Source organism: Schistocerca serialis, chromosome 11 (assembly GCF_023864345.2).
Source record: "Schistocerca serialis cubense isolate TAMUIC-IGC-003099 chromosome 11, iqSchSeri2.2, whole genome shotgun sequence".
Lineage (NCBI taxonomy): Eukaryota > Metazoa > Arthropoda > Insecta > Orthoptera > Acrididae > Schistocerca > Schistocerca serialis.
In genome coordinates, this window is record NC_064648.1 from 141,897,635 (window position 1) to 141,920,571 (window position 22,937).

The 22,937-nt window shown below is 41.0% G+C and overlaps 1 protein-coding gene across 1 annotated transcript in view; it reads right to left on the bottom strand.

The window, feature by feature from the left end:
- Window positions 1–352: 352 nt before the first annotated feature.
- The window catches only part of LOC126426868 (uncharacterized), a 73,614-nt gene continuing 51,029 nt past the window's right edge, over window positions 353–22,937 (bottom strand). The window contains exon 5 of the mRNA XM_050088903.1: window positions 353–452. Coding sequence (XP_049944860.1) covers window positions 430–452 — 23 coding nt within the window. The 3' untranslated portion in view covers window positions 353–429. The remainder of the gene's footprint in view (window positions 453–22,937) is intronic.

Sequence of the window (22,937 nt, forward strand, 5' to 3'; positions counted from 1 at the left end):
TAGGTGGCAGCACAATGCAGATGTGAAAAACAATGCAATATGGAAAATGTATGTTTTTGTGGGTGTCCGGATCCTTTTGATGACATAGTATATCGTCCAATGTTTGGAAAGAAAGAGATCTTATAAACCTGTCAGAATCTCTTTCAATGTGTATATACACCTTCATAAACACACTGTAAACTGCATGATGGGGATATAAATTATATTAAATTTTACAAATCTTTCTGGTGTTTGGAATCCGTAGGACATTTTATGGACTGTGAATTTAAACATCGTGGCTTGTGGGATTGGAGCAGCACTGAAAACAATCGAGACTATCAACTTTTATTTATTATAAAGCGAATACACTGTAGTTCCTTACTTCAGCTGTACATAAGATGCTACGCTAGGCCACTATCCGTGTACAACCTTTGCTGAAGTACCTGCTGATCACCCTCGGCCCCATGCAGAACCTGTAAACAACGTAAGCATCAGCATTTACAATGACGAATATGTAGCAACTTTTCCCTTAATAAAACAACGGATATTGGTATGGATTTTAAAAGTCAAAACTGTAAAGTTCGGGCACATGTGTTGTTACTAACAAAAAATTCTGTACCAGAGAATTAAGCGACATTGAGGTCGCATCCACGATCACATCCATTTGAGTCTCCGCCATGGCATCCAGACTCAACTTGTGAAGTAACGGGCGAGTTGCGGCGCCCTGGAAATATTCTATGGTCGGAGTTGGGGCGGCCGCACAGGATGCTCGTCAAAGCCGCGGCCCGGCAGCAGCCACGTGGTCGCAAACGTTAGCTTAGCTACCGCGTATGGTTCACAGCGGCCGGTCCAGCCGCGTGGCTGGGAATTTCTTGGTGACGCTCTGCGCCGGGAGGGCCAAAGATGGCGCACTTCGTGAAACCTTAATGGCAGACATCCCACAGTTCGTATAGAAATTAATAGTAGCCAGATGAATCATGATACGTCAAAAAGATACATGTACATTACTATTATTTGCACGTCGATTCTGATGGTTTGATCGGATTTTCAATATCTTTATTACTTTAAAGTTTAGTACTGACCGTAAATTATACACGTAACACCCAGCAACGAATTTCCAAAATACAAATGCTTCTTCCGAATTTGTCGATCGCCGTGTCTTTAGAATCGTATGAGTGTAAACCTAAATTCGTATGATTTACAGGCATGTAACTTGAATAGTACATGAGTTATTGGAGGTCAAAGTGGCCGATTACTATCGATCGCGTCAGGCCATAAGTACACCACAGTTACACAAATAAACGGTATCAGCATGTTTATAAATATATTTATTCACCTATGTCTTTGTTTATATCCGATATGTACTATTCATGAAGAAATTGCTTAAATATTTACTGTGGTTTAGAAAGCACAGAGACATTAGGCTACTGGCCTACCTTTTGTTGCTATTACTTTGATATATGTTTATTTAATTTGTTTATGTATCTAATAATGTGTGTTAAAGCGTGTTTATGGTCCAGCCGTAGGAATATTTATTTAATTTCAAGTTCTTAAATGTAAATCCAGTATTTCGCATGTGCTTAAATATGTGTGTGTGTGCGTTGGTTTGCTCGTGGATGGGGAGACTGGATGGGGGCGTCGTCTCCGGAGAGGACACGGGGCAGCTGGTGAAGGGTGCGGCGCGAGGGACGGTCGCACGGGACACGGCAGTTCGGAACAGGACGGCGACGGGCGCGTAGTCGTGGCAAAGACTGGGAGAGCGTGGAGCGGTCTGCGCGTGGTCGCGGCGGGTGGAAATACTCCGTAGTGCCCACTTGTGCACTTGTGAGATTTCCGTGGCTTCTACAGTGGAGACGTAGTGTGCGTTAAGAAGTGAATATCTCGCGAGCTATTGTAAGTAGGCTGTTTATGTTTTCTTATTGGCAACGTTACGTAGCGCTCAATATGAAAATCACTGGCTGTGATGTGTGCAGTCTGTGGCTGCTTTGCATTGTTGTAATACTCGCCATTGTAGTGTTAGGCAGCTGGCTGTGAACAGCGCGTAGCGTTGCGCAGTTGGAGGTGAGCCGCCAGCAGTGGTGGATGTGGGGAGAGAGATGGCGGAGGTTTGTAATTTGTCATGAACTGATATATATATTATGACTTGTGATGATATTAAGGTAAATACATTGTTTGCTCTCTATTAATATCTTTTATTTGCTAACTACCCCTATCAGTAGTTAGTGCCTTCAGTAGTTTGAATCTTTTATTTAGCTGGCAGTAGTGGCGCTCGCTGTATTGCAGTAGCTTGAGCAGCGAAGATTTTTGTGAGGTAAGTGATTTGTGAAAGGTATAGTTTAATGTTTGTCAGGGCCATTCTTTAGTAGGGAATTTTGAAAGTCAGATTGCGTTGCGCTAAAAATATTGTGTGTCAGTTTAAGCACAGTCCTGTATAATTGTTCAAAGGGGACGTTTCATATGTCGACCCTTAGCCTAGGATACCTCACTGGAATCTTCTGATTTTTTCTTGTAGTTTGTGTATTTAGTGTAGCTTTTGTTTATTGCTAGCGCGTAATTGTAGAGAGAATTTCCTTTGTAGTTGCAGTCTTTCATTGTTGTATAGTAAAACAGTTGTGGCATGCATGTAGATTTGCACCAAGTATTTCGCAGCTGCGCTTGCAATTAACTAGATATTATTTTCAGTGCTATGTTAATGTGTTCTCTTATTTTTGATCTTCAAATTGTGTTTTTCTGTGTTGTCGTGTGAAATACTGTGACAATAATGGCGTGTGAAAAACGTAACACTAGGCTCCAAACTAAACTGAGAAATAATAGTGATGACGAGCGTAGCTTATCAGCGCCGCCGAGTAATGAATTTACTAATGTTCAAAGTAGTAATTTGGTAACTGTGCACAGGGAAATGGAGCGGGCGTCAAACAATGGCGTGGACAGTGAAACAATTAGTGAAGAGGGAAGCATTATCGATCGACCGGTCGGCAATAGCTCGCCTCAGGAAGCCGAAATGACACGACACGATCTCGCAAATACTGTAGATTCAGGTTTTGGATCCTCACCGTTTTCTCGAATAAGTCAAGACACATTTTCTGCTTGTCAAAATGTGAATGTTTCCGGTGTAAATTCACTGCCGAAAAGCACTGAGGAACATGTTTCAGACACCAATGCATTGTTATTACAATTAATACAACAAATGGGACAGACACAGCAAAAGCTTCAAAAGTTAGACACAGTGGAACAAAATCTTAAAAAGTTAGACACAATGGAACAACACCAGAGACAATCACAGCAACAGTTAGACACAGTGGAACAAAATCTCAAAAAGTTAGACTCATTGGAACAAACTCTCGAACAAACACGTGAGGATTTAACTGCTGAGTTACATAACATTGAATCGAAATGTCAAAAAGTCTGTAATGACGTAAAAACTCAAATTTGTGAGCATTTCCAACCTATTTTTTCGCGTCATGAAAATGCACTACAGAATCACGAAGCAGCCATAAAAGAACTGCAAACTATTGTTCATGAAAATCACAACACCTTGCAAGCTAAAATTGACGCAGTTGCATCTACCGATTCGGTTACGCAACTTGCAAAAAGTCAAGAAAACTTAAAAGACACAGTAGATACGATTTCAACACAAATGGACACTCTGAAACTTGGTTCAGAAAAACACACTGAGGAAATAAGTACACTATCGGATAAAGTAGCCGAACTTTCAGATCAGTTCACTAACTTATCTACAAAGGTAGATGATGATCTGAATGACACAACACCTGTAGCCTTCACTGACACAGAAGAGTATGAACAAATTAGGAAATTCAAACAAAATCAGAATCGAATTAATACACAACACCAAAGAGAAATCCGGGAAGTACAAGATCAGCTGACACAGGTAATACAAGAATTACGTATTTCAGAGGACACTCGCGCTCCAACACGGGAAGAGGGACTTAGAAACACGGAAAAGCTGCAAAATAATAACACAGGGCATTTCGGAAGTAATGAAAGAAATTGGGAATGTGCACCGAATTTTGAGATGGAACGGCCGACACGACCTAACAATGACCGATATGCGACTCGCCGACATGATGATTTTGACTATAAGCTGTTCATTACTACACGTAAATTCAAAACATTTAAGAATTCTGGCAACGACATTCATCCACAAGCATGGCTCCATCAATTCTCTCATTGTTTTCCTCCCAACTGGTCGTTGGAACACAGATTAGAATTTATGTGTGGCTACTTAGAGAATGAACCAGCTGTAAGAATGCGATCGGTAATTGACGATTGCCACAGTGAAGGAGAGTTTTACCATGCCTTCCTCTCAGCATATTGGTCTCAAGCTACACAAGACCGTGTAAAACATAGCATCATGATGATGAAACACTTTGAACAATCTGAATTTTCCAGTCTTGTCAAATATTTTGAAGACATGTTGCATAAGAATCAATATCTTTCAAACCCATACAGCCCCTCAGAACTCATCCGCATTTGCTTACTCAAATTGCCTGAACATTTACGACATATTATTTTAGCAGGACGTTGCAAAGATGACATTGAAGCATTTCAGGGTCTGTTACAAGAATTGGAAATTGACACTGACAATCGGGGAACGCGGAAACAGGAGCACAACAATTACAGGTCACATCTGTCACAATTCCATGATGAAAGAAATAATAACTGGACACGACAAGGCTATTCTCACAACACATATCGTGACCAAAACAGACACCACCCGTATGACAACCGTTGGCAGAGTAGTAATAATTACAGGGAAAGATCACCTCTCCGTGGTAATGACTATCACAGAGACAATCAGAGAAACAGACAATATGGGAACCAAAACAATTATTATCAAGGGAGACAGAATAACTTTAGACGCTACGGTCCAGCGCGCAGTTACGATTCAGGGAGAAATTCTCCACCACTTAACCGACAAGAAAGAAACTACAGGAGCTATCGACATGACGACAGACGATGTGATCGTAACGACAGACCTGAATTGCAGCAGAACTGGCGGGATTCAAACAGAGCAGGGCACTTTCGACAACGTGAATTTGTAGAAGTTAGGTCTCCTAATCCCAATAACGACGCGCGCCAACAAAGAAACAGACAATGACTCACACCGCAGGCAGCCGCGTGCGCCGGCTGGCTCAGAGAAAAATAACATTGACGCTAACCTTGAGCAAGATTCCAGTATTCTTTACGGACGAATACCGCATGATAATTGCATTCAAGTTGAAATTCTGCGTACTAGGAAGAGTAAAGGTTTACACCATCTTTCACATGTAAAACCATTTATTGACAGATAATCTGTCTTTTAACTTTGTCTTTGCCATAAAACGTTTCACTTCACGTTACTAGTATGCTTTAGAAACTGTTACCATGCAACAATGTTTGAAGTTAAATATCCAGCCAAGAACCAAGAGAAATTATTTAAACAGAAATTACGAATGCATTGTTATTGCGAACAGACGACACAGTGTAATTGTGTGTGTACATTCTTGCTTGTTAGTTGCACGATTAGAACATTTACCAGTACTGCTAATGAGATTTTAATGCAACATTTTGGTTTATTTGAAAATACATTCTGAATTTAAAGTGCTTTCTGAGAGATACCAGATGACACAGTGGTTAGTTTATGTGACAGCTACACGATGTTATCACGACGCTACTAATGAGTGACAATTTACAATGTTGCTTTTGCAGTGCTTCTGTTTTATATCTGCACAGTTTTCTGAATTCTTCTGGAAAGAAAAACATGTTTTAGTAGTAACTTTTGTGGTATAGCAACAATGAGACACCCTTTTTCGTGGCACAACATTACGTTACTGTACAGTACTTTCTTCATCACGCCAATAAGCATAATAACTACGATATCTATACGCAAAGCATTTCACTTTTGTTTATCATGAGGTAAGTACATTGACTTCTGCAGAACTTAGCTTTCGGAGGACGATAACTACGACACTTCCACAGAGATTATGTTACAAGACGCACAGTTTAGCGCTACAGTACACGTATTTGAGTGATCAATTTTATACTTAAAACATTTATTTTTAAAGATTTTTGAATTACAAAGAAAGTTTTCCGTGATACTTTTCATTCCATTGCTGTAATCTGTAACACCTGAGGGAATAATTACATTTATCCTCAGGGGGGTACACGCTTACTTTGTGTACCATGTGTGTGGCAACCACAAGGAACCCTAGCGAATAAGGTATTTGCTTATACAACTTTACACATCGGTACCATATTTCTCTAACACACAATTTACACAGCTATCTGATCATTTAACTGAGAGATAAACATTTTTTTACTACATCAGTGACACATGTTTACGCAATACACAGTTGGGTAACTTCACACTTATGAAACTGTATTTTGTCTGTGCATTGTAAACTGTTCATATTTTTTCGGAATCATTGTGATACTATGAGAGCTTTGAATGATGTATTTGGTATGAGATCATGATTTTTAAAGTACGTTTGAGGCAGATGACACTTTTGACATGAGAAGAGAATTTTTTTAATTATTGGAGGAAGCTACGACGATTTTGAGATTTGACTGAGGTGTTATGATGTTATTTTTACGACGACGATGTGTATTATGCTGCTGAGGTATGTTTATGATTAATAGGCTGAGGCTACTATATGAGTTATTTGATTATGCTTCATATTTATAATGACGAAATATTGACGAGTGTCGATGGATACGTATATGTGTAATAAGGTAAGGAGTAATGAATAGTGGGTAGGGACTCTTGACTTGTGAAAAAGGATGTTGGAAACCAAGAATCGTACTTTAAGAGTTATGACATGTGTGAATCATGTGTGAATGTATCACAATGCCACTGAACATTTTTTGGACACTGTTATATTCATAGGATTTTGTTTCTACAGATTTGCAACGCTAATTCTTGACCTGTGAAGTATTTTTATGTGAGACTGTCACTTCAGCGAAAATTGCTGTCGTAAATATTTCCGTACGAAAGTTAAGTGACCACCTGCATGTAATGCGTCGCGGGCACCCAGCTGTGTCAGACGCCTGGAGAAAAAGTCATTAGCGCGTGCCTTTCAGAGCACAGGAAGAAAGAAAAAAAAAGAAAGGGAAGGCCATTATCCTGGCCATTGTCATTCCTTTAGAGAAAGCATCGCAAAAACGACACGGTCGAACTTGAAAACATATGATTACACTAGCTCTTAATTTACGATATTTACTGAAATGCCTAATAAAATGACAAGAAATATTTTTACATCTGCACACCTGATTATGACAAGCGTCTTTCTATGAGAGTTGAGAGAATTTCTACTAACTTACGAAATGCCACATGACTATTGAATGATATTTTTATGCTTTGCTTTTCATAGTTGCTTATTTCATTTGACATCTGTTTTCCAGCTGTGTTGCAGCATTGCTTTTATAAAATAAAATGCATTTGCTAATGTGAACACTTTCTGTCAACAGATCTATTAAATAATTATTTTATGATCCACATTCCTTAAAAAAGGAGCACTTGGAAAGGAAAGAACAATAAGAAGGAACTAGTAACTGCATTCATAATTTTCTTTTCAAGTAATTGGTAACTTTTTGGTAGAATAACTTCTTGTGGTGCACCACTTTAATTACATAGACATTAAGATGTGAATATACATTTCCCTTATCTGCATTGTTGTTTAGTGTAATATTTTTTCTGCTTGCGCTATGTCATGTTTAGGTATAAGTTGCTGCTGTTTGCCAGGCATAGTGTTATTGAATTTGACTTTTGCTCATTTATGCTGCTAGCTTTGCCAATTTGAATTTTTTGCATTGCTGTTTGTGTTGATTTGTTATGTGATGCTGCATTGCCTCGTCCCTTAGTTTAGCATCTGAGCTCAGTAGATTTAAGTTAGCTTAAGAGGGGGTAGCCTCTAAGAGAATGAGTTGCGATGAATTGGAACAAATGCATTGAGAAAACAGGTTTAGGTAGGATTTTCTTGGAAATAAATGTTGAGGTAAGAAATGTGTGAACATATAAATACAGAAAGCATGCTTAGATAGAATTTTTTTTGGTGGAAACAAAGGATGAAATAAGAGGAAAGATATATGAAGTTTTGGGTTGGACTGCAGTACCAAATGTTACACTGAAAACGAACCCTGTCCTTTCCTATTGGTGTTATCCCACTATGTGTTTGTGTACCCTTGAGTATTTGTTTTCTTCCTGTCTCTGTGTACTGTTTCATAGAATTTTTTTTCTCTTCTAATACTAAGCTATATTCACTATGAGGAGGAATACTGTTATCCTCAAATATAAGTTGCATTAATAATATGTTATTTTCTTTGTAAAGTTGTTTACAATTCTGTTCTGTTTCAATGTTCATGTGTGAAATTAATGTTTCGAAAACTATTCTCATTATTTTATGTATGTACGTATGTCACTATTTTTGTAACACTGACGTATATGTCTATTTCTATTCTTTTGTAAAGCCTGTACTACAAATGTTATCTGTATTATTATGTTTTTAATGATGTATTTTGTACCTTTGTAATTGTATTTTCATGTTGTAAAAATTGTAATTGACACCAGATCATCTTATTATTAACTTGTAAGTTACATTTCACTGCAGACGTTTCTGTTGGTCATAGTATATGGACAATATGTGAGAAGTTGGGACTGTTAGTGTTTGCACGTGTGTTTATAATTCAGCAAGGAACTGGATAACAGCATTGCTCGTTCTAAGGACAATTCCAAAAAACTTTGTGAGTGCACAAGTGGTGGTTTATGGACTTGCTATATTATCCGAAAGACTCTTCAATGGTGATTGTGCACCTGCACAGTCACAACAGATGGCTGCTGGCTATCTCTACAAGGACTACAGTGGGTCTGCATCTTTGATGACCCACCAATACCATTATTTCTACAAGGACTGCAGTGGGTCTGCACCTCTGGTGGCCCACCAATACCGTAATCTCTACCAGGACTACAGTGGGTCTGCTCTGTGATGACCTACCTACCAATACTCTTCAAAATTTCGACTGACTCTGCTGTGGGTTTGCTCTGTTGTGGCCCATTACCTATATGCATATCAAGAGTCAGCACTGTCTTTCCATTGGAACGACAACACTACTTCTTCAAGACTGCATGGAAATCCACTACTTCCGTGTGCAATTTCTTTTACTAATGAGACTTTGTAAAAAAAACTGTAATTACTATTATGATGAATGATTAGGACTATCTTTATGGACTGTGAGAAAATTTTAGCTTTTGACCAACATAATATCAATAAGTGTGTGCATTTGATTTCTTTGTTATTGTAATTATGAAAAATTTTATCAAATCATTATTGGCCACTGCCCAAAAAAAAATTTTGTAAAATTTTTTGTGGGGAGCATGGGGGCTATGTAAGTAGGCTGTTTATGTTTTCTTATTGGCAACGTTACGTAGCGCTCAATATGAAAATCACTGGCTGTGATGTGTGCAGTCTGTGGCTGCTTTGCATTGTTGTAATACTCGCCATTGTAGTGTTAGGCAGCTGGCTGTGAACAGCGTGTAGCGTTGCGCAGTTGGAGGTGAGCCGCCAGCAGTGGTGGATGTGGGGAGAGAGATGGCGGAGGTTTGTAATTTGTCATGAACTGATATATATATTATGACTTGTGATGATATTAAGGTAAATACATTGTTTGCTCTCTATTAATATCTTTCATTTGCTAACTACCCCTATCAGTAGTTAGTGCCTTCAGTAGTTTGAATCTTTTATTTAGCTGGCAGTAGTGGCGCTCGCTGTATTGCAGTAGCTTGAGCAGCGAAGATTTTTGTGAGGTAAGTGATTTGTGAAAGGTATAGTTTAATGTTTGTCAGGGCCATTCTTTAGTAGGGAATTTTGAAAGTCAGATTGCGTTGCGCTAAAAATATTGTGTGTCAGTTTAAGCACAGTCCTGTATAATTGTTCAAAGGGGACGTGTCACTATGCCGTTGTTCGTAACTATTTACGTGCAGCAGGAATCTATTGTTTCCCTGTTATTCAACTTATATTTTATTTAATTGCTGCACCAACGACACCAATAAGTCTTTTGCAGAAATATACCGCATTCTCAAAAGTACTTCTACTATCGCACTCCTCATTTAAAGTCGTTAAGATAGTACCTGCAGTTTTTATTTAATTGCAATCTTTCATTTATAAATTTATATGTTACTTTCATAATTCGCAATTGCCGAGTGATAGAAACCTTCGACCATTCGATTCATGTGTGTATTCTTGTAGTGTACTGTAGACTCAGCAGTACGTGTCAAGCAATGTGGCAACTACGTATCCCAGCCCCCAGACAACGAAACCGGCCAAAACTTCTAATGTTTCAACTCTGAGTCGGAGGGCGCGTAGTTGAGGGCCACCAACCAACATCATTTCATTTCATACTGTGGGCATGTTTCCCTGAAACAGGACAGAGCCGATTTACTACTTTTTTTCATTTTTTTATTCATCAGTCTTCTTACTGGTTTAATGCGGCCCGCCACGAATTGCTCTCCTGTGCTAACCTCCTCATCTCAGAGTAGCGCTTGCAACCTACATCCTCAATAATTTCCTGGATGTATTTCAATTTCAGTTCTCCTCTACAGTTTTTGTCCTCTAGGACCGTGGAAGTCATTCCCTTATTTCTTAACAGATGCCCTCTCGTCCTGTCCCTTTTTCTTCTCAGTGTTTTCCACATATTCCTTTCCTCTCCGATTCTGTGCACAACCTTCTCGTTCCTTATCTTATCACTGCACCTAATTTTCAACACTCGCCTGTAGCACCACGTCCCAAATGCTTCGATTCTGTTCTGTTCCGGTTTCCCCACAGCCCATATTTCACTACCATACAACGCTGTGCTCCTAACGTAAATTCTCAGAAATTTCTTCCTCGAATTAAGGCCTATATTTGGTTCTAGTAGACTTCTCTTGGTCAGGAATGCCCTTTCTGCCAGTGTTAATCTGCTTTTGATGTCCTCCTTGCTCTGTACGTCATTGGTTGATTTGCTGCCTAGGTAGCAGAATTCCTTAATTTCATTTATTTTGTGACCATCAATCCTGGTGTTAAGTTTCTCGCTGTTCTGATTTCTGCTACTTCTCGCTACATTTGTCTTTCTTCGACTTACTTTCAATCCATATTCTGTACTCGTTAGACTGCTCATTCCATTCAACAGATCCTGTAATTTTTCTTCACTTTCACTCAGGATAGCAACGTCATCAGCGAATCGCATCATTGATACCCATTCACCGTAATCCTAATCCTGAACCTTTCTTTTATTTCCATCATGTCTTCTTTGATATACAGTTGGGATGAAAGACTACATCCATGTCTTACACCCTTTTTAATCCAAGCACTTCGTTCTTGGTCGTCGGCTCTTATTATTCCCTCTTGGCACTTGGCGCTGTTGTATATTACCCTTCTCTCCCGCCGGTTCTAGGTCCTTTAGTCCGGAACCGCGCTGCTGCTACGGTCGCAGGTTAGAATCCTGCCTCGGGCATAGATGTGTGTGATGTCCTTAGGTTAGTTAGGTTTAAGTGGTTCTAAGTCTAGGGGACTGATGACATCCGATGTTAAGTCCCATAATGCTTAGAGCAGTTTGAACCTTCTCTCATTTTCCTCAGAATTTCGAACATCTTACATCCGTATCGACAAATCCTACGACAATATCTTGATTTTTCTTTAGTCTTGCTTCCATTATCAACTGCAACGTCAAAATTGGCTCTCTGGTGCCTTTACCTTTCCGAAAGCCAAACTGATTGTCATCTAACACATTCTCAATTTTCTTTTCCATTCTCCTGCATGTTATTCTTGTCAGCAACATAGGATGCATGAGCTGTCAAAATGATTGTGCTACAATTCTCATATTTGCTAGCTCTTGCATTTTACGGAATTGTGTGAGTGATATTTTTCCAAACTGGGGAGGGGCAGTTGAGCTTGAGAATGTGATTAAATAACCGACGAAATGTTAACAGTGTAGGAGTTTGAGTATAGAATGTCAGAAGTCTGAATGTGGTAGGGATGTTGGAAAGTCTAAAACTACAAATGCAAAGGCTCAGTCTAGACGTAGTGGAGGTCAATGAAGCGAGATGGAGAGAAGATGTCTCCTGGTCAGACGAATGAAGGCTAATATTAACACTAGCATAAAATTGTGTAGGCAGAAAGTGAGCTACTGCACGCAGTTGAATGCTGGGATCTGTCGGAATTACGTTTTCGTGGAGATACATTGAGTCTCGAGGATAGAAGCCGAGACAATGAATTAAAATTTATGCCACGGCTGGGACTTGAACCGCGGTTTCCCACATGAGGTACGGGCAGTATTTCTCCGTTATATACAAAGCTGGGGTGCTACTTCAATATCGGAGAGCCTCAGCAATACCGACGACTTAAGGAAGGGAAAATTAAAATGGACTGAAGTTTGTGTTAGGGAGGGCATTGAACTATGGTTAACTGTGCACCTGGAGTAGCCACCATCGACGTGGGTAACACATCTGCATAGTAAGCTGGAGATCTGGATTCAAGTCCCGGCTTTAGCAAAAATTTTAATTCATTACTTCAGCTTCTGTCTTTATCAGTGGTAGGAGTTTCACAACAGGCTCGATACTAATAGAACATCAGCAACAGATATTAGGGTATACATGCTAACATCACATGCAGAAGATGAAGATATAGAAAGAGTAAATGAAAATATTGAATAGGTAATGCAGTGTATAAACGCGCTCAAAATATAATAATTAAGGGCGACTGAGAAGCAAGAAAAACCGTAGAAATATAAGAGAGATTGACGGGAAAATGTTGGTTCAGTAGTAGGAATGAGAGACCAGAAAGACTAATTGAATTCTGCAATAGATTTCAGATAATAATACCTGGAACACTGTTCAAAAATAACGAGCGGATATTCTTGGAAAATACCCAGACGCACAGATGAGACAGCATTTCGAAATCAGATACTGGATTGCAAGATGTACCCAGGAGCAGATGTAGACTTAGAACACAAATACGTAAGGATGAAGAGTAGTCTGACTTTACGAGAATCGTCCAGAAGATCCAACGAGGAAAAAGGTGGAATACTGAACCAATGACTAATGATTAGATACGACTGAAGGACTCTAAGGTTGCAAATATTTCGATAATGAATACCAGAATAAGCCACTCAGTTGAAGAGGAACTGGCCTCTCTAGAAGGGGCAATCCCAGAAGTGATTGGTTCTTCTAGAGACTGATAAAGGTACAAGGAAGGTAATACTAAGAAATCTCGAGTGACAGAAGAAATACTTCATCAGATCGAGGAATGAAAGAAAGAATATAAACACTCAGGAAATGACAGGAATACAGCAGTGAAAGTCACTTGGTAATGAAATAAGCAGGAAATGCATGGATACCAAGACGAAGTGGATGCATGAGAAATGGAAAGAAGTCGAAAAAGAACTTGTCGTCGAAAAGACTGATTCATCATTTTGAAAGACAAATACAAACGCAGATGGAATTAAAAGGAAAGGCGTCAACACTAAGACGGCAGGAAGAATTCCACGGTGAAATGCCGAGGAGTTAGCGGACAGGTGGAAATACTACGTAAAGGCTCCTGTGCAGAAGTGGACATGTCTCATGATGTGATAGAAAAAATGGAAGTCGATGTGGAACATGTGAACCCATCTTCTCTAGAACCTGTCGTCTAGGGGTAGCAACTTTGACTAGTAGTCAAAACGTCTTCGATTACTTGTTCAAATCCAGCCGCTATATAAATTTCGCTTAGAAATCATCAGCAAAGTTGACCGAAGACTTCTGGCATAACAAGTCACCCTGACTCAGCCAATGGCCTTGTCAAAACTGACGGAGTAGTGGACAGAGATTCAGGGCACTCGCTTGCGCATTGGGTGGGAAAATGCCCCCAAAAAGGCGGAACCATTGGCGATGATCAACAGCATGAGGAATCAGAAAGGAATGGAAACCACTGGGCAAAAGACGCCTGATGTATATCTGCAGGACATGTGACTTTTAACTGTAAAAGTCTCATAATGACCTCTACATTGGCGCCATGATTCTGAACTAGTCCACCGATCGAACCTCTAGGAGGGGACTGCAAAGGGGTAGGTCACCATAACGAAAAAAAAAGATAAAATCAACGAACGAGTAACATTGTTCGAGTCGAGGAGAGTAATGTAAGAACTCTGAATGGGTCACAGGGGTGAAACGGAATGAAGGTAAGGATTTCTGGTCAGGTGAATACATGATAATAGAACAACAGCAGAATATTGTGTAAAGGGAGAAGGATTATGCGTAAATAAGAAAGTAGGGCAGGAAGTGAGCTACTGTGAACTGTTCGGTGATAGGGTTGTTCTCATCCGTTTTGACAGCAAATCAATATCGACAGCGATAGTTTATGTATAAATACCGACGTCGCAATCGAAAAATGAGTATACAGAGGCTGTATAATTATAAGGATATTGAAGGAGTAATTCAGTATGTAAAGGGAGATGAAAATATAAGAAACATAGGGGATTGGAATATGTTTGTAGGGGAAGGAGTACAAGAAAGGTTTACTAGAGGATATAGGATAGACAGTAAGAATGAGAGAGTGCAAAGACTAATTGAGATCTGCAATAAATTTTAGACAGTGACTCTTTTCAACGTTCACAAGAGGAGGAGGTGCACCTGGAAAAGATCCAGATACATGAAAAGATTCCAGCTGTATTACATCGTGGTCGGACAGAGATTCCAAAATCAAACTGAATTGTGAATCATACCCAGGAGCAGATATGGACTTGTATCATAATTTAGTAACAGTGAAGAGTCGACAGAGGCTTAGGAGACTCGTACAGAAGAGTCTGAGCGGAAGGAAGTGGGGTATGATACACTCACGAGTGAAGACACTCGTCTGAAGTTCGCTAAGGAGGCGGGTATTGCGATAAGGAACATTACAGCACGCAGTTCAGTTGAAGAGGAGTGGACATCTTTAAAAACGGCAATCTCACATGTTTACAGTCAGAGAAAGGCACAAGGAAGGTAACTACGATGAAACCTTGGGTAACAGAAGAAATAATTCGATTGACAAACGAAAGGAGGAAGTACAAAGCTGTTCATGGAAAGACAGGAATCCGTACATACTTTAAAAATGGACGTACATATAAGTGTATGTTCCACATACCCACCAAAAATAGTGAACCGATGTCAACCAAACTTTGCACACATACAACGTATTGCCTTGAGATAATCTCTGCAGGGCTAAGAAACGCCTACCTGTCAAAGAGATACGCGTGAAAAAGAAGTGTAGCTCGTTATGCGCGAATATCCATTCTTTATTCACCAGTATTTCAGAATGGGAACAGTTAACGACTTCGAAGAAACATGACACATAATTTCAAAACTTTCTCATGCCTTTCTCAAACCTTTCTCAAACCTTTCTCAAACCTTTTCTCGCTGTAATGATGAAAGTAAAAAGTTGGTAGCTTACTACATTTTCCCTATTCACGCCGAAAAAGTGCCACCTGAATCATGACGTTTCAACCTAAGTAATTGTTTACTACTACCGCTATTCGCAACACACGTCCAAACTAATAAACACGCATGCTGTTGAAATTATCTACAAAAATATATAATTTAGGACACGCCGTTGAGGCGATATGACGTCAAATACAAAGATGAGTGACAAACTGTCGCATCATACACGACATTTTAATTTATTATTTTTATCCTATTAGCTCTACTCGCAACACATTTCGCAGACAGTATGTACATATGTTACCGAATATAAGTACAGAAATACACCGCCGAAAGAAAAAAAGAAATCGCTCCACCAAGAAACACTTGTGCGACATAAACGAAAGTTGGGTCAAATGGCTCTGAGCACTATGGGACCTAACATCTCAGGTCATCAGTCCCCTAGACTTAGAACTACTTAAAGATAACTAACCTAAGGACATCACACACAGCCATGCCCGAGGCAGGATTCGAACCTGCGACCGTAGCGGTCACGCGGTTCCAGGCTGTAGCGCCTATAACCGCTCGGCCACCACGGCCGGCTAAACGAAAGTTGGTAGCCGTGCTTAGACATCTGAACAATGACGTCTATTCGGATTTCGGACCGAACGAGATGGTATATTGGTTAGCACACTGGACTCGCATTCGGGAGGACGACGGTTCAAACCCGCGTCCAGCCATCCTGATTCAGGTTTCCCATAATTTCCCTAAATCGCGTCAGGCAGATGCTGAGATGGTTCCTTTGAAAGAGCATGGCCAACTTCCTTCCCATCCTTCCTTAATCCTATGGGACCGATGACCTCGCTGTTTCGTCCCGTCCCGGATCTTGAGCCAGTCGCATTAGAGTGGCACTAATAGCGTTACTATGAGGCTTCAAATCAAGTTTCCTTTAAATACACGCCGTGACGGTCGTGAGTGTTAGTTACCTTTGATATTGGACCTGGTGAGTAGTTGTTAGTCAAGAATGCCTTTGACAAAATGGCCAGTTGAGGACCAACACCCTAACTTGTGTGTGTGCTAGACATTCTGGATCTACACCTGGAGCTACAGCCTGTGGTGCGATTTCTTATGACTGCAGGAGCACTCTCGTGGCTATCCCGAGTACCTTGACTGCAAAACTGCATGTCAGTCTCGTGATTCGAACTGTTGTGTGGCCATTCATAAACAGCTCTCCAGGCGGTGTTTTCCAACAGGATAACGCTCGCCCACGTACATGTTCTATAGAATGTCAGCATATTTCCTTGGCCTTCTTGATCGCCAGATCTGTCTCCAATCGAACACATATGGGACATCATTGGACAAGCACTCCAGCGTCATCCACAAACAGCATTAACCTTCCCTGCATTGACTGACCAAGTGCAACAGACATGGAATTCCTTCCCACAAACTGACATCCAGAACCTGTGCAATACAATACATGCACGTCTGCATGCTTACATTCGACATCCTAGGGGCTTACACCAGTTAATTTGTATGCCAGCGTTTTAGCATTTCACATTTCTAATTGCTTTCCTCGCACCTATATCAAACTGTGATACTGCAAAGTTAATGATTTAAATATTTCATCTAAAGAAATTTATTCCCGAGATTTCATATCTCTACATTAATTATTTTATGCTGCTGCGACTTTCTTCCCGTCAGTTCAGAAGACACGACGTCACAAACATTGAGCCGTGGGAAAATGAAAGTGCAGGGCGAATTTCACTAGAGATATAAGTGAAATATGTCTGCAAATACACGTGCAAAATTTTAAATATACGTGAAACATATTTGACTTGCATGTACGCAAGCAAAGCCATAGGTGGAAAGTTTATCCTAAAACGCTGCAACTATTGCTGTCAAATGTGATACACTTGTTAGTTACTCTCTGCATAATAAATACTGTGGCAGTGTGAGCCAGAGCAACCTGCTGGGGTGGGTGTGATAGTGGGCCAGGAGAAGACTGGCAGACAGAGAGTGTGTGAGGAGATAGAGAAATAAAAGGGAAACGACGTAGAATGACAAGAGGAGGGAATGGACAAAGAGGGATGGGGATGAGAAGATGGAGAAAGGAAAGAGGAAGAGATGTACCTTGACAGGGGAGAGGAAGAGACAGACAGAGAGAGTGGGAGGAGACAATGGTCAGGGGAATGGAGGAAGAGAAGATGGATAGAGGGAGGCGAGGAAAAAGGCAGAGAAAGGAAAGAGGAGGAGAAAGAGTGAATGGAGGAGCAAATGAACAGCGAGAGGGGGGATGAGGAGATGGACAGGATAAGGAAAGAGGAGGAAATGGAGAGAGAGTAGAGGGAGGAGGAGATGAACAGTGAAAGAAGAGTTGGAGGAGATGGACATGAAGAAGGGAGGACAAGATGGACAGAGCGAGGGATGGAAGTGGTTGACGGAGAAACAGGGCAGGAGGAGATGGACAAAGAGAAGTGAAGGAGGAAATAAATGGACGGAGGTGGACATGAACACAGAGTGAAGGAGCGGATGGAAAGGAAGGACTAGCAAATGAACAGAGAGGGGGAAGGGCACATAAACTGGGACAAGAGTAACAGGAGCAGACAGAGGAGATAGAAAGAGAGGGAGAGAGAGGGCGGGGGTAGAGGAGATGGAGAAAGAGGAACAAGAACAAGATGGACTAATAGAAGACTGGAAAAATTCAGTTCTATTTGGTTCAATATTTTACTACGAATTTCAGACCTGTTATCTGGAAACTCTAAACAGGTCGTACATATTCATTAATCATGGTGACGTACAATGTTTTATGTATGTTAACTGCAACGATTGGTAGTATTAATGTAGAAATAAAACCGAACAGTTGAAAAATAAGAATCAATTTAAAAAATAACATAAAATAAAGGGACTTAACTGAAGTTCCAAGTGAATAACTTTCACCTTACATTACTAGATGTGTTACTGGCAGACTCAGAACAACTCGAGGTTTACCGACTAACTACTACACGTACTTCCCAACATATTGTTGCTACACTATTCTACATCACCCACACTCGGCAATCCTCGAATCTGCGCATACCGATGTGGTTGACCGTAGAATTCTTTCGTTTCGTTTTTATTTTATTTTTATTTTTTCTTATTTGTTCATATATATATACGTCTCTGTTAATGAAATGTATATGTGCCTATCATTACCTATAATTAAGGAATCGCTTCTTTGACCTGTTGACATTATTTTGATACTCAGAGGGTCCACTTGATCTTATAGACCGAAAATTAAGCAGTTGCCTTTTAGATATCTGATGTGCCATCATACTGACTTTAGTCCACAAGTGTTGGTCACCTACGATTGTTTGCAGATCGCAGTCTAATTGTTTGCTGTCTCTCTCTCTACCTGAAAAAGGGGCATCTCAGAACGACATGCTTAGCCGAACCTTCACCTCACATTGGTGCGTTACCACATCCTATTCGACAATGATGTGTGGGATATGGACCGTGACCTGTTAATAGGTGCACCACACCTCAAGTAGGGGTAACGTCGCGCAGTTTGAGCCTGTTCCAGGTGCTTGGGAATACGCTGTAAACACGTCTCGTAGTGCTCCTAGGGTCCCAGTCAGACTGCCATTCAATTCCAGGGTCCTAAATGTCTTTTATCAGGAAGATAAGTCCTTGTGATCTCGTACACACGATCACATTGCTCGCGTCCCGACCAATACAGCGGTGCCCTGTAACGTACCACGACATACACGTCATGTAGCCCGAAGATCACAACTAAACCCTCTACAGGTGTAGTGCAAAAGGCAGCGGCGAGCCTCAGAAGTACGCTCCGCTGAATTCGCCACAGTATTGTTTTGTAGCTGCCTAGTCTAAGGCGATGCGCCCAGACGCTGGCAGCAAAGCCCACAGTAGCTTCGTAATATGGCCACACTACGTGCAACGGTAATTTTTGGTCAGCAGTACCAGCATGGGCAACCTTATGCATGATTTTGACTGCTTTCTGAGGAACAGATCTTACGTGTTGTGGGAAGTTTCTTTTCTCGTCTAGAAGAGTGGCTAAATATCTATGACAGATATTACGTCAAGCACCAGGGAAGGATTTCTGGCAAGAGAAAGTCTTCTCTAAGGAAGTATGTATGTGGTTTTATGAACGGCTATAGTTAGTTTCTTGCTCTTGCACCAATGCTGCATCTGGACAAGCACATAATTCACTTTTTCCTCAAGTCTCGCCCTGGAGTCTGCAAGGACTGGTACTAGGATGTCATTTGTGTATGTGACAATATCGTCAATAGCATCTGCCCCATATAACAGAAGTAATAGGGGTTCAGCACTAGGATTCCAGGACAGTGGACCACTTACGGAGACAGTAAATATACCAAGGGGACAATATTACACGTGCCTAAAAGTTTATTATCTGAATAACAGAATTTTAATTTATGCATCCAGAGAGAGAACAGCACCGATAGGAATTAACAGAGATGTACGACAAGAGTGCCGTCTCTCACCCACTTTATTTAATATATATGTCGTACTGACAATATTGTTAGGCAGTCGAATGATAAATTAGTCCACGAATAAAATTAGTTTCTAGAACTACAAATTTACATACTGTACTCTTTGCTGATGGCCAAATAATTTGCCGGGCGCTGTGGCCGAGCGGTTCTAGGCCCTTCAGTCCGGAACCGCGCTTCTGCTACGGTCGCAGGTTCGAATCCTGTTTCAGGCATGGATGTGTGTGATGTCCTTAGGTTAGTTAGGTTTAAGTAGTTCTAAGTCTAGGGGACTGATGACCTCAGATGTTAAGTCCCATAGTGCTCACAGCCATTTGTTAAGTCCCATAGTGCTTAGAGCAATTTGAACCAAGTAATTTACAAAAAATGGACGATTATTTACAATTTACTCTACATCTCTCGGACTCCACAGCTTCAACATATCACAAAATACAACGTAAGTTATGACTTTTTAAGGAAAATATCCAAAGTGTACTAAAATAGTGCTAAATGGAAAATCATTTGCAAAGGGAATCTCACTTTATGCTGTTAGGATATGATGCAATTATCGTAACGTTATATCCACTAAGCTATGTAAGTTTCAAATGATACGTGGCACTATACAGGAAACATTACCCAATGATAGCAAGAAAGATATAAAACCAAATTCTACGAAGTAATGGCAACATCCATCCTCACACGTGGACGTGAGACTTGGAAAGTAACTAAGAAACGCCAAAGGAGGATACAGTCAGCTGAAACGAAATTTTTCAGATAGTGAAAGGATGTACTCATTGAACCCTCTGCCAGGCACTTAATTGTGAATAGCACAGTAATCACGTAGATGCAGATGTACTCTGAGAGAACAAATAAACAGTTCTCAAACGGGGACAGAATTAAATACATTTTGCACCAATGAAAGAATGGAAAATGCGACGATAAAATGAAAAAGCACATTGAAAGAATAAGGCAGAAAGAATAGTTGGACATGTAATATACTTTATGCTGTAGGACAGAGATACAGGAATACCAAGGAAAAGCTCGCATCTGCGAAGGTAGAACAAGCTATAATGTTACTGCCTGAGTTAAAGAAGATGATGAAAGAATATCAAACCAGTGCCGTCAACAGTATTTCATTTACACCTGTGGACTTAACAAGCAAAAGATGAAGAGGTAGAGAAAATGTATGACGGCACCGGATAGGCAACTCAGTATCTAAGGGAGATGTTAAACTAGTAATCAGGGGAAGATTGAATGTTGCGGTAGGGGAAAGAATATAAGATGGTGTTATCGCAAAATTTGGGCTCGGTGGTATGAAGGGGAGAGGAGAGACTAGAGTTTTGTGATAAACATCGGATAGTGGTAGCGAATACACCGCTCAAAAATCATAAAAGCAGGAAGACGTGGCCTGGAGTGGATGCTAGATATCAGCTTGATGACGTTATTGATAGGCTGAGATTCCGAAATGAGATAATGGATTGTAAAATTTAATCAGGGGCAGATATAGACTAAGACCACAATGAAATAAGGATAAACAATAGGCTGAATATAAAGAGAACTATCAAGAAAATTAAATGTGGCAATAACGAGGAGAATCTGAGAATGGGTAGATGTGCTGTAATGAATATTACAGTAGATAGTTCAGTTAAAGGGGAAGGGGTCATCAAAGAAGCTGGAAGTGTGTTCCTCGAACCACTCCGTCACAGTCCTGGCCTTGTGAGATGGGGCATTACCTTGTTGAAAAATGCCACTGCCGTCGGGAAACATGTTCGTTCTAAAGGGGTGTATGTGTTGTGCCATCCAGTGTACGATACACCTTGGCCGTAACGGTGCCTTGCACGAGCTCCATTCAACCCACGAATGCCCGTGTCAGTGGTTTCCAGAGCATAATGGAGCCGCCGCCAACTTGTCTCCGTACGGCCGTACAGGTGTCAAGGGGCTGTTCCGCTGGAAGGCGACAGATTCGCGCCCTGCTATCGGGATGACGGAGAAGGTATCGGGATTCATACAGCCATGCAAGGCTCTGCCACTGTTGCACTGCCCAGTGCTGAACATTCCAGACGAAGTCGTCAGTGTCGTGCTGTTCATATTAGCACAAGCATGGGCCGTCGGCTGCGGAGGCCCATCGTTGGGAGTGTCCGGTGCACTGTGAGTTCAGACACACTTGTGCCCTGCCCAGCATTAAAGTCTCGTGCTAGTTCCGCCACAGTTGGCAGCCTGTCCTGTTTTACCAATCCGCCCAGCCTACTACATCCGACATCTGTAATGGGAGGTGGCCGCCCAACCCTACGACGTCAGGACGTGGTTTGTGCTTGGCGTTGAAGACATTCACCACAGCTCTCCTTGCAGTTTTTGAAATGCTCGTGCCTAACCTCCAGGCCATTGCAGTCTGCCTTCGGTCAGACAGAACGCGAGCCTTTACAATTCAACACACAGACAGCACACTCATTGATACCACATGCACCGTACGTGTGTCCGTTCAGCAGGCATATCTCGCCGGCTGACGCCGCTATCGCCTGGATGGATTTATATCGATAGTAGGCCATTATGTTCTGGCTGATCAGTGTAGGTACGGGTAGAATAACTGAGAAAAAACTTTCTGTAATGGAACAAATATTGTCGGCCGGAGTGGCCGAGCGGTTCTAGGCGCTACAGTCTGGAACCGCGCGACCGCTACGGTCGTAGGATCGAATCCTGCCACGAGCATGGATGTGTGTGATGTCCTTAGGTTAGTTAGGTTAAAGTAGTTCTAAGTTCTAGGGGGCTGATGAGCTCAGAAGTTGTCCCATAGTGCTCAGAGCCATTTGAACCATCTGAAGAAATATTTAAACTGATATTCGGATGAAAGAAGTAGGAAAATACTCGGGAAAAGACAGGAATAAAGCAATATGTACTTAGGAACTAAGCACAGCGATAGCATGTCAAGAAAGCTGCACGAAAATTGCGAATAAATCGAAAAAGAAATGATCGTCGGAAAGATAAATTCAGCATACAGAAAAATCAAAACAACTTCCGTTGAAATTAAATGCAGAAGTGTCAACATTAATAGTGTAGAAAGAGTTACGATGTTAAAC